This window comes from Montipora foliosa, chromosome 4, assembly GCF_036669935.1.
Source record: "Montipora foliosa isolate CH-2021 chromosome 4, ASM3666993v2, whole genome shotgun sequence".
Taxonomy (NCBI): domain Eukaryota; kingdom Metazoa; phylum Cnidaria; class Anthozoa; order Scleractinia; family Acroporidae; genus Montipora; species Montipora foliosa.
The window spans coordinates 32,034,097-32,046,596 of NC_090872.1; the positions used below are offsets into that span (position 1 = coordinate 32,034,097).

The following is a 12,500-nucleotide window of genomic DNA, read 5'->3' on the forward strand; positions in this document are numbered from 1 at the left end:
TCTTTTTTCCTTCACTATTTCTTACCTCACTCATACATTTCCTTTCAGTAGATCGAAATGTTTGTCTGAGTCTACGTGGGGGCTCATGTGACAAAGTCTATTTTTAGTAATGGTGCAAAGCGCTATAATGCAGGACATACTCCAATGTAGTTTACAGCGACAAGATATTGGTAACGAAATATTTTAAGACAAACGTTAAGTAAGGGTTATTTTGAGGCAACGAGGGGATATGTGATTTATTCTCCGAGGGCGCAGCCCGAGGTAAATAAAACAACAAGATTCCCAGGAAGCGATTGTTCACGTTCCTCTACATTTTCAATAGAACGAAGTTCTTGCAGGCTTGTTAAAAGTTGTTGTAGTGGTAGGCTCCTGGGCCCAGTTCCTCAAAAGCCGATTAAAAATAAATCAAGCAGATCATTTCTCTACTCCTAAATGCTGTTCAACGCAGATTTTCGGCAGAACTTTACACGAGAAGACGTCAATCTTGAAAAACAAAAATAAGCAAAAGAAGCTTTCACCAAAAAGTTGAAAACGTGAAACAAACGTTTACGCTAATCTTGGATTAAGTTAATCGGCTTTCGAGGAACCGGGCCCTGGTTATGGGTTCTCTTGGTAATTGCGGATTTTGAAACGGTTAACTATCTTATTCTTAGTACGTTGTCGTCAAACTTCGATTAAGAGGGGTGGCCCTTAACTACAAAAAGACAATGGTTGCTAAGGAAGCTTTTTAGTCAAAAGCCCTACAAAAAAATGTATCGATGGTTCTTTCAAGTAACATTTTCAATGGAAATCTTACATCACCTCAATCAGAAGGCGAATGCGCAACTAGTCCCGGTCCTCTGTCGTGCGTTTCAGTGAAAAACGTGTAAAAACTCTCAAAAAACGAAAGGAGGCGGCGGATTTTTTCACCAGATAAGAACCGTCCCATCATTTATTTGTAAAATGTAGAATGGAATTTCTATTTGGACAAAAGATGAAACTGATACTGTTTGAAGTGTATCAAATGGAGGCCTGATCACGTCATAATTTCTTAAATCCATGCTACAGATTTAATGTCAGAATGTTCTCATACTGTTGCGTTAATTAAAATTGTGAAAAACATAGTTAACTCCCTGAGTTTTTAGTCATTTTCTGTTTTGGTCACGTTTTTTACCAACTATGGTTGTGAGACGAACCAGATAAAGAAATGTTAAGTAGAACACACTTGGCAAAAATGGATAACTGCAGAGTTAAAGGTACTCGAGAAATGACTATTTGAAGGAGTCCTTAGCAACGGTTTGGTAGTTGAGAGCCACCCCCTTAATCCAATCTGTTATTTTTTGTAGAATATGACAAAGAAATCAGTCTACGTTTGAAATGAAATTTGGGACGATTATTGCAGTTAGATGCCCAAATAAAGCAGTTGCCAGAAAGCCTGAAAAAATCCAAGATTGAACGGGATTCGAACTTGCGCAACACTTGCTCTACCACTGAACTGAGCTATCAAGCCAGCTGGTAATAATAATAATAATAATAATAATAATGATAATAATAATAATGATTATGATGATGATGATGATGATGATGATGATAATAATAATTTATAAATAAAAATAATAAATAATACGAATAATATGAATAAAAATACATAAATAATTTATGTCTTAAAAGCAAAATTTATCAGCTTTGTTGTGCCCTAGGACCATGGTTTGGGCCCCGCCCTTCAGGAGTATACATAATAATAATAATAATAATAATAATAACAACAACAACAACAACAACAACAACAACAACAACAATAATAATAATAATAATAATAATAATCCTTAACAGTAAGGGTTTTTAAACATTTTACAGTAAAGATTAACGGTAAAAAACGACGTTTCGACCCTGAAATAAATATTATTGTATACTTAAAGAGAGAGAAACAATGGGGTAAAAATATGAAAAAGATATTGGAAAAACGTATAGCGTTAAAAACAATAGAAACATGCAAAAAGTCAGAGTGCAAAAATGGAGGCGTTTCCGCGACGAACACTTTTTAGCTCCAAAGGACCTTAGCAAGAAGTGTTTGACTACCTCGTTTATGGAATGTTTTTTGATTAATGAACTGAGACAGTCTCTATGTACAATCTGATTCAATTCGTGCTAAGGTTTTTAAATAGTTCCTGCATTTTTTTTTATTGTTATTAATGTCCCCTTTTTTACACTCTAACTTTCTGCATTTTTCTATTGTTTTAATAACACCACCTTTTCCCAATAGCTCTCATAATTTCTACATATATTTACCCCATAGTTTCTCTCTCTTTAAACATATGTTAATATTTTATTGTCATTCTTACTTGATAATGACCGAAGCACGGTCATTATCAAGCTGATGTGGTCGTGTACTTAACAATAACACTAAACTTCCAAACTAAAGGTGTGAGATATCGGCATCATCAGGGAGAACGATAAAATATTTGCGCTATGGTGTTAAACGTTGGAGGTGGCACTATAAATTAGCATAGTGTAAAACTAGCCAGTAGGACGCATGAAAACTAATGACGTGATAAAATGTTCTAAAATCTGTGTGAAAAACAGTTCATGCCTACAGAGAAACACCGTCTATCAGCTCACGTGAAAAGCCTGTGGCGAATATTACATCGGAAGCACGACACGATTCCTACATGATCGAACAAAAGAACACCTGACCAACGACAACTCGTCGGTAAAAAAACATCTCACAACACACCATCGCAACAACAGCCATAACATTGAAGTCAAAGTAATCACGCGTGAAAATGACCCTGTCAATCTGCGACTACACGAAGCGTACTACATCAGAAAATACAAGCCGGGACTGAACTCCCGTGAGGAATGCACTGAACTTAACGATCTTCTATTTAAATCAGCTATTTTAATTGACTGAACTCCCGTAAGGAATGCACTGAACTTAACGATCTTCTATTTTAATCAGCTATTTTATGAACTGTTTTTCACACAGATTTTAGAACACTTGATCACGTCATTAGTTTTCATGCGTCCTCCTGGCTAGTTTTACACTATGCTAATTTATAGTGGCACCTCCAACGTTTAAAACCATAGCGCAAATATTTTATCGTTCTCCCTGATGATGCCGTAGATCGGCGAAAGCTCGGAGTCAATAAAGAACCACAGTAGCACTTAAAGGCTTCAATTGATATATATCCCACATCACTACGACATGCTGCTAAAGGACACATTCAAACGTTTCCTAACTAAACATAATAAAACAATATAAAAATTCTACAGTAAAATTCTACATGACAATTTATATGACTTTAACTTGCCACTAGTTACGCTGAATTACGTCATCATTATAAGGAGCTTTCTGACTTTCATTTTTTGTGCATCCCACAATTCAAATATACGAAATAAAATATATTCTTAAAAAAATCAGAGAGGTCTCGTCAAATACGCGGAAAGATAATCTTAATATTTGGAAACCAACGATCTTATTATTTTGTGGCGTCATTTCGGGGAAAGAAGACCCTGTTTACCTTGACTCTAGACACCATGTTTGGGTGATTTGTTCTGATTTCAGTTAATTTGTAGTCTCGCCAATTAGTAGAGCACGAGTGCTCGGCTAAATATTATTACTATTATTACCTGTCTCTTGCCGAGTGGCTTGAAATATTTCCATAAAGGTGGGCAGAAGCAGGCCAAAACAGTACGATAACCCAGTCACGATTATTACTGATATGGTTCCAGCAAAGCACACTAACCATGACCAACAGCTGTCAGTACGATACTTGGGAGCGTTTTGACTTGAATTTTCCTCATTCCAGATTTCAACTTGTGTGTTACTCATGACACTCGAGAATGGACTGAACAAGGGATGCAGTCGATCTGTAAAGAAATGCCTTGACAAAAGCGAAGAAAAATGAACAAATTTTAATTATGTAAGCATATTACACTCCTTTGAATGTCAAGCTAGGAATAAAACCCTAAATGCATAAGAACTGTAGAGACCGTATCAAGCCCTAAGCGAGTGTGTGCAAGTTCTTTGAGTGCGAACGAAGTGCAGGGAAAACACGAGGTAGTCGAGTGTTTTCCCTACTTCTGGTCGTTCTTAAGTGCTCTACCCGCTTCTTAAGTGCTTTACAACAGAACAGAACTGATCACAGGCGAGGCTTCTTTACTCTTTTTATAATAAAGAATTTCTTAATTTCCTCAAGCCTTTGACTAAAATTTTCGGAAAACTTTATTTTACAAATCACACGAGTGGCGTCAGCCGGTGCATCTGCACTCTCATAACACGTATGTAACTCACACTAAAACAGACGCATCACAATTCTTGTTAGAATAGTTCAAAAGATTTTATCGGTTAAACACGACCAAAGCTGTCAAAATGTCAAGCATTCAGAGTTGGGAAACCATCAAAAGTAGGTTCGAATTAGAACAGTAAAATCCGGCTCAATTTTCGCTCATGAAAACCTGAACGTTATTGACATGACAACTGGGAAACAAGCTGCGTTCGTTGTGCTGTAGAGAGGAACCACAGTCGAATTTATGGAAAGACGATCCCCACAGAAAAGATCACAGGCGTGGGTTCTTTATTTCTTTTATAATAAAGATTTTTTTAAATTTCAACACGTATTCGGTTAAAAATTTCGGAAAACTTTATTGTCCAAATCCTACGGTACATCTGCAATCTCATAAAGCACGCGGTTTTAACCATTCAGAACGAGCGTTAAGCTCCGGTCAAACAGACGCTACATTTCACCCAACATCATGCAACATTGTTGGACCACCCTGTTGCGGTATATTGTGAAGTGTTGCGTGGATGTTGCGTTAACTTTGAATTGGGTCAAACTTTTCGGGCAACATGCAGCAACATTTCTATTGTTCTCTTGAATGTTGAATCTTGTTGCGTCTGTTTGACCACCATTCGCAACATTGTTGGATTGGTGCCTGTGCAAAACACGTTCAAATATTTGCAGAGGACAGCGATGACTTCTGTGAGAGTTCGGACAGTTCAACAAAGAAACGGAAATCTCTCCCCTCCACGCGTGCAATATCGTGTTACAATACTCCAAGAATTGCGAGGAAACATATGGAAGCCAAGAAGGAGCAGTTTCTTTCTAAGTGCGTAGAGGTGTTGAAGCAGACAGTAACTATTGCTAAACCAGAACCGAAGAGTCAATGTTCCTTTGCAATGTCTCCATAGGCAGTTTCATTATCTTTTATGCCAACTGGACAATAAATGTTCCTCGATGAGCTGGATGGTAGGTAGTTGTGAAGGATCAACGATGTAATGGTTAGCAATTCCACAGTTTTTGGTTTCAGGTTCACACCCGTTCGCAGACACCGCCACCTGTTTGCACAAATTCCAAAAAGGTTTTCAGAAATTCTTCGTGCCCTACTGTGTCTGTTATAATAGGCTCTCTTTTCTGCACTAAGTCCTTGTTAAGGATAGAGCTTCATCAAATGCTTCAAGACAAACGCATCATTATCAACAAGAACATAAGGAACTTCTAATGACCAATGGGGGAGACATATTCAATTGCAGTTGATAGGCCACATTTGTTCCAAACGTCACCATCAGAAACCCTACAAATTGTACCAATCTCAGCATACAAACACTCGTAATCTGTACCGGCCACAGCTATAAGCGCAATTGAATTGGTGTGTTTATAGTTGTAAATATATGAGGCTGCACTGGCTGGTGCTTGCAAGCCACCGTGCAGTTATAGGTACATAAAATATTAATAAATCAATTCTAACATAAAGAGAAAAGCAATGCACCAGAGCCGGACACGACAACCCCTAAAAACAAGCAGATGGAAAAAAGCGGGAAACTTGTACCCCCGATCAAGGCAGTTGTGCGACCCTCGGAGTTCTAGGGTATTCTACGTGAAAGACACCACTTACAATGCAAATGAACGCTATCATATACCGCCTAACGAAGGCATTAAACACTAATTCAGCTCGGTAGGACGAAAAACGAAACAGGACTTGTGCACGCCGCGAAGGCTGACTGTAGAATGCCTCACTCGCTAAACGAACGCCAAATACAAACCACGATCACGTGGTAATCCAAGCGCCTGCCGCTCACAACCAGGCCTCTGCTACGTGACGGCAAAATATCAGTTTATGCTGATCAGGATTAACCCTAATTACATATTTTGCCTCCACTACTCAACTGGACACTCAAGCTAGGTGATATATGGGTGCGTTAGCCAGCGAAGCCCTCCGTAGAACTAAAAGAAAGGGCTTGAGTGAAGGCGAAAGTGAATTTGAGACCTCTAATAAACTCTCCAAGGAGTCTCTGACATAAATATTAATGGCATTCACTGAGGCCCAACGGTCGTGTCGTAGAAGTTATCTGTCAGGGACTCCAGGATGAGGGGCTGATGTAGCTCCACCTGGTGAGTGAGTACTGAATTAAGCAATATCGGGAACAATACCATGGAAAGACTTCTTGAAAGAGTCGCTGTAAGTGGAATAGCTCATAGGCTAAAAAATTGAAACTGAACAAACGCGTACGACTGACAGAGGCAGAAGAAGGCCTAAAAATATACCCGTGTCGGAATAAAAAATAAAAAAATAAACTTACAACGGACTGCCATTCCTTAGCAGGTTAACTTAGCACATGTCAATGAAAATGGAAATAAACTCATCATGAAAACCTGACATTCTTAGCCCTAATAAGGGACAACCGAAAAGCGAAGAAAACCTGAAACACCTAAAAACAAACATAACTTAATGATGCAATAGAAGTAGGTCGCACACATGAGCTCTTTCCGACAACTTCCTCCGAATATCTGCGTTAAGTGACTGCTTTCATGACAGGCGAGGCTGCAAGGCAAACATTTCCTGTCTTGGCTGCTACCTCAAAACGAGACGACTTCTTGATTGGAGAACAGATTCCGGCCAAATCGTGGAACCACTTGAAACTATAGTAAGCCCAAAGGATGGTTGAAACCGATTTGTATGAAACCAACAAATACTGAGTGGAAAAGGAACGGCATCAAAGACTTCCACGGCGAATGACTTCCATCCATTGAAAACACTGGAATAATGCAGAGATGCCCCCGGGTTCACTGCAGGCGAGAACTACCAATCAAGCTCTTCAGTCATGGAAACGACTTCTCGGGAAAACGGCAGAGATGTCGACCAGAACTGTGTCAGTAAAAACTGACTAAAGAAACGAAAAGGATAAAGCAACAAACGGCAAAATAATAATAATGACAGCGAAAAAAGAACGAAACGGTAAATGGATAAATGGACCGCAGCATGAACAATGGAAGACTCGGAAGAAAATCATGCAGAAAATAATAACAGACAGGGAACCTATAGATACAATAATCAATGCCTTAAGCAAATCCTGTGAAAGGATAATAGAAGGACATAAGTACTTACCTAAACACGAAAAACCCAACAAGGGTGACTATCAAGGACCTCTAGACCAATCTATCATCGCTCAAGGACAACAATACTAGACACAACAGACCCACTGAGGGTGAACAACAAGGGCCTGAATCCCGTGCTATAAACGCATAGGTCTTGAACATCAATACTTCATGTGTACCTGGATACAACAAACCCACCAAGGGTGATCATTATCAAGGGCCTCCAGCCCATGCTATATATAAACGCATTGCTCGTGAACATCAATACTTCATGTGTACCTGAACACAACAAACCCATCAAGGGTGATTAACAAGGGCCTCCAGCACATGCTATAAAGGCATTGCTCATGAAGATCAATACTTCATGTGTACCTGGACACAACAAACCCACCGAGGGTAATTATCAAGGGTCTTCAGCCCATGCTATAAACAAATTGTTCATGAACAAAAATATTTTATATGTACGTATGTACCTAGACACAGCAAAGCCACCTAGGACGATTATAATGGGCCTCTAGCCTACTCTATAAACGCATTGGTCATGAACATCAATACTATAGAAATGTACGTAGACACAACTAGCCCACCAAGGGCGAATATCAAGGGCCATTCAGCCCATAGCCCATGTTATCAAAAACATCGTACATGAAGATGAATGCATATTGAGACATCGGAAACTCGTCAGGGGGTAACAATACTAAAAACTATAAAACGTATACACGGCTAAGCTAACGGCGTATGAATCAAAAACGACATTATCGTCAAAAACGCGAGGGCAACAAGGCCAAGCTATCGCTCAATATCAACGCACTAAACAAAAAATAATAGCGATCGAGAATGACTAACAGAGACCCCTTGCCTGTGCAACCTAAACGAAAACTTACAACATAAAGCACAAACTAGAGGCTGTGCAGCTACAAATCAGAAAACCACCGAGGGTGAATGTCAAGGCCGTCTAGGCCATGCTCGTCGATACTCCGCGCGTACCTAAACAAAACAAACCCACCAAGGTCCACAGGAAAACTACCGTAAATAAACGAAAAACATAAATCATAACTTTAAAAACAACAAATAACGAGACATAACAAACTCGGCCCCTAGGCTGTGAAACTCAAACGAAATCATGCAGCAAAAAACGAAAGCTAGGGGGTAATGTACAATAACAAACTAGAACTCTGGAACGCAAAAAACATCGCAAACATTACTTCAGCAGCTAGCCTAGTAGGAAAACTGAGACCTATAGCGTTACCACCGGAAAAAAAAAAAAAAAAGAGGAACTAGACCAAAATTAGTGATCTTGGCCAGGCTTCTGACGAAAAGACTTAGAACATCTGGAAAAAAAAACCTCAATGGACAAAACGACTCTAGTGGAGACCAACGAAACATAGGCGCGCCAACAACAGGCGAAATTCCAAAGTGAAACCGGTTGCAGCAGACGCTCGGATGAAAACAACTATGGAGGTTAAACAGACAGGAGGGCATAAGAAGCTAATAACCATGGACCAGTCCAGAGCAAAGGCATTCACTCCGGAAGACCCAGGCTGATAAAACCTTGTAATAAACTTAAAGAGCTAGCGATGTAAAGTGATATGCAAATCTGTCACAGTCTGCGGACACCAAAGAACATCTACGGCAAAAATATATCAAAAATATCATCGTTCACTATGTATACAGTCATCAAAAACTGCGACGTTGCAGTTGACAACGGCAAGAATTACGCTGAACTTTCTTCTGCCACACGCAGAATTGGAGGCATCGAAGAAGATAATTTCCACAAAGGAAAACCGTCGATATGCACAAGATCTTGATTTCAAGAATAATTCAGTCAGGCACTTTGGGCGATAGCAAAACTTGTAAATTCCAATTAACGGCAAAATTTATGGCACGAAAGGAGCTTTTAGTCATGAAGCTGGATACAGATACGACACAGCTAACAAGCAAAATAAGTTACAACGGACGAAAGCAAGTTAACAAACCCGGCGAACAGAGGTACGATCCGTGATAGATCGTCGGACAAGATTCTTTTCTCGGCTGCACAAAATACTGATGCGGACGGAAAAATCGATAACAATCCCAAGATACTTTAGATGATGATAACTTGAGTTGGGACCCAAAGGGATATCTATTCATTAGGAGCAAAGATCGAAGAACAGACAGTTTTTGCCTGAATTCTGCACAGTGACAGAGAGCGGAATAAATATAAACGTGACAAAAAAACTTCAGCAAAACAATCAAGACAAAGGAAATCAAAAAGCGCGTATTAAACACGTGCGGACTACTGGAGTGCTGAGGTATTGGTCTTGAAAGCAAAAGGTGAGGGAAGTTCACGCAATAGAAGCCTGAAACGAAAACTCAATGATGCAAATAAAATGAAACACACGCTAGCGTTGGAAAACTGAAAGATCTACAAAGTCTCTCTGTAACTTTCACAGCAACAACGGTAAATCAAAAAAATTCATCACCATGTGCATATCGAGAGACAAAGGCCACTGATACTGCGATTTGATTACAGAGAGAAAAGGATACACGGCTCTCCAGTGGCCTGATTTAACACATGCAAAGCAAACGCCAGACCGGTCTAGTTTCTTCGATCAAACTTTCCTTGGCTTTAACTAAATTGGTGCGTTCCAACGCAATAGCAGGATCTTCAAGCACTTCTACAATTGATTTGCCGGCAGTAAATTGGTTTTCGTTGCTTAACTTTTTAAAGAATGGCGGTTCATTTCTCTTGAACTTTTCAATTCCTGTCAAAGTTCTCGGGGGAGACTGAATCGCTTGAACTTTTCAGCTCCAAAGTAGAAACGATAACACTAAACAGTGAGAGAAAACTCTCACTTCCCTTGGGGAACGAACTCCTTGACTTCGGCATCATCCATAAGGAGAACGAAAAAGGACTTGTGCACGTGGAGAAGGTTAACCGTAGAATGCCTCACTCGCTAAACGATCGCCAAATACAAACCACGATCACGTGGCACTCTAAGCTCCTGCCGCTCACAACCAGGCCTCTGCTACGTGACGGCAAAATATCAATTTATGCTAATCAGGATTATCACAAATTACATTTTGCCTCAGTATGTTTGAGAATCTCTTGAAAGACTTCATAGTACTAGTTCATTCGCATCATGTTACGATGTTACTAAAATATCCTCTTTCTCGTCTCCTCTTGATCCACGTTCTGGTTTTTCCTGTAATCCAGCTTCAAAATTTCAAACAAACAAAAGGCCGCCCATGTACCGCCGAATACATGCTATCGTTTGATGCTGGGGATAGGCGGCCATATTGCCATTCGACGTGGAAAGTTGAAAGTGTCGAGTTATGAAGGTAATGAATGACAGGTTTTTAACGTTGAGAATTCTGCATTCACACTCTGCGAATATGTCTAGTGACTCTCCGATCACATGACCATGGTCACGCTTGTCACGTCACAGAAAGGAGTCTGGGCAAGCATCGTGCCAGCGACTAAATCGACAAACCGTGCGGAAAAAAACCGAACATAGTTGCAACATGCTGTGTTTGTTTGGCCCCATTGGCGACCCGTTGCAACAACACCCAACAATGTTGCATGATGGATGTTGCGTGTTTATTTAACAATAGGGACTTTACGATTTACGACGCGGTCGTCAACGAGAACGCCTCGAAACAGCAATATCATTGGTTAAAAGAGGAAAAGTAATCGTGCTGCACGCGTGGCACGCATTTTAGCACAAATTCGTGCGGTTCTCTGCACAACAACGACGTGAAATCACCAAATTTCTGGTTTTGACGATAACGCGAGCATTTAAATATGAATCTTTCATTGTCTATTTTTACTCCCAAACCGCTCGTGCCAATTTATTTCTAGGACACTTCACCCACATTGTACGACGCGAACGAGATGACCTAACGGCGAGAAACTTACGATAGTGCAAAGTTATATTTTGAGGTGACGTTTTCATCAACGTCGCCGTCGTAGATTGTAAAGTCCCTAATTATTCCATGAGCGCGCGTTGGATATGAGATGGTAAATAGCCAACGAGGCGCGTCGAGGTCGAAAAGAAAAAGAGCAGTGGAAAAAAGGTAGCACGAGAGTTTCAACTCGTAGAGTCAAGTGACACAGACATTAAAAAGCTGGTCACAAATCCTGCAGTTAGAGAGAGCACAAAATAGTCAGCAAGATGTGCTCTCAACGTCTTTGAACGTGAAGAAACTCACGAGTATATTTTCAGTCCTACGCAAACTGAGCCATTTTATAAAATATATAATTAAGACACTGTGTTTACTAACTGTAAAATAAACCAACCGCTCTCGTCCAACCTTAGCAACAGTCCACCTTCAACGTTAATCCATCGAGTGCTCCAGAGTTTGCACATTCTGAATTTCACGGTTGTAATTCCTTTTCAGCCCTCACGGTATGTAACAATTAAAATGACTTGATTTCTTCCAGAAAAATGAGTTGAGTAAGCTAAAAGCGCCTTGTTTTCGAGTTTGTTTTGCGAGAGTTTATTTCACATGACAGTTTTCGTCCAATCACAGTAGAAATAATAAATGAAATGTACTTGCTAAGTCAATGGCGAATATCGCGTCATCACATCAACAATAGGCTGATTTAGCAACAGAACGGGAACGTCAGTGGCGACGGCGCGCGCAGAAAAAACACCAATAAGAATTCAGAATAGAGTAGACACCACTCTTTTCTTCTCTATTCTAAATTCTCATTGGTAGTTTTGCTGCGCGCGACGTCGCCACTGACGTTCCCGTTCTGTTGCTAAATCAGCCTAATAGCCGCGATTTTCGCTCGTTGTGAGGGTTACAAAATAAATAAACCCCTTCAGACGGCTGTTATGTCTGCTGATAATGTCCGTAGCTGAAAGATTGTCCTCAAACTTTCACATTTGCCCTCGAAGCTTCGCTTCTCGGTCAAATATTCATTTTTCGGACAATCTCTCAGCCGCGGACATTATCAGCCGACATACCAACCGCCAGAAAGGGTTTATTTGCTATATATCGAGCAATAATTCCATTAAACGAGAATATAATTAACAATTATTATTCATTCAAAATATTTCCCCGTTTCTGATTGGTTAAAACCACACGCATAATTCACCATAACCAGCTGCTGTTCACTAAATTTGGAAAGAAACTTCGTCATATTGAATCAATGACGTC

At 40.0% G+C, this 12,500-nt stretch overlaps 1 protein-coding gene across 5 annotated transcripts in view; it reads right to left on the reverse strand.

The window, feature by feature from the left end:
- The window catches only part of LOC138000634 (monocarboxylate transporter 10-like), a 30,517-nt gene that overhangs the window by 12,820 nt on the left and 5,197 nt on the right, over window positions 1-12,500 (reverse strand). For 3 of the 5 annotated variants that reach the window (XM_068847184.1, XM_068847187.1, XM_068847183.1), the window contains exon 2: window positions 3,610-3,863. In XM_068847184.1, coding sequence (XP_068703285.1) covers window positions 3,610-3,811 — 202 coding nt within the window. In that variant the 5' untranslated portion in view covers window positions 3,812-3,863. Of the gene's footprint in view, window positions 1-3,609; window positions 3,864-7,365; window positions 7,535-9,881; window positions 10,229-12,500 lie in introns of those variants that run through there. The other 2 variants (XM_068847186.1, XM_068847185.1) reach the window with 2 other exon arrangements.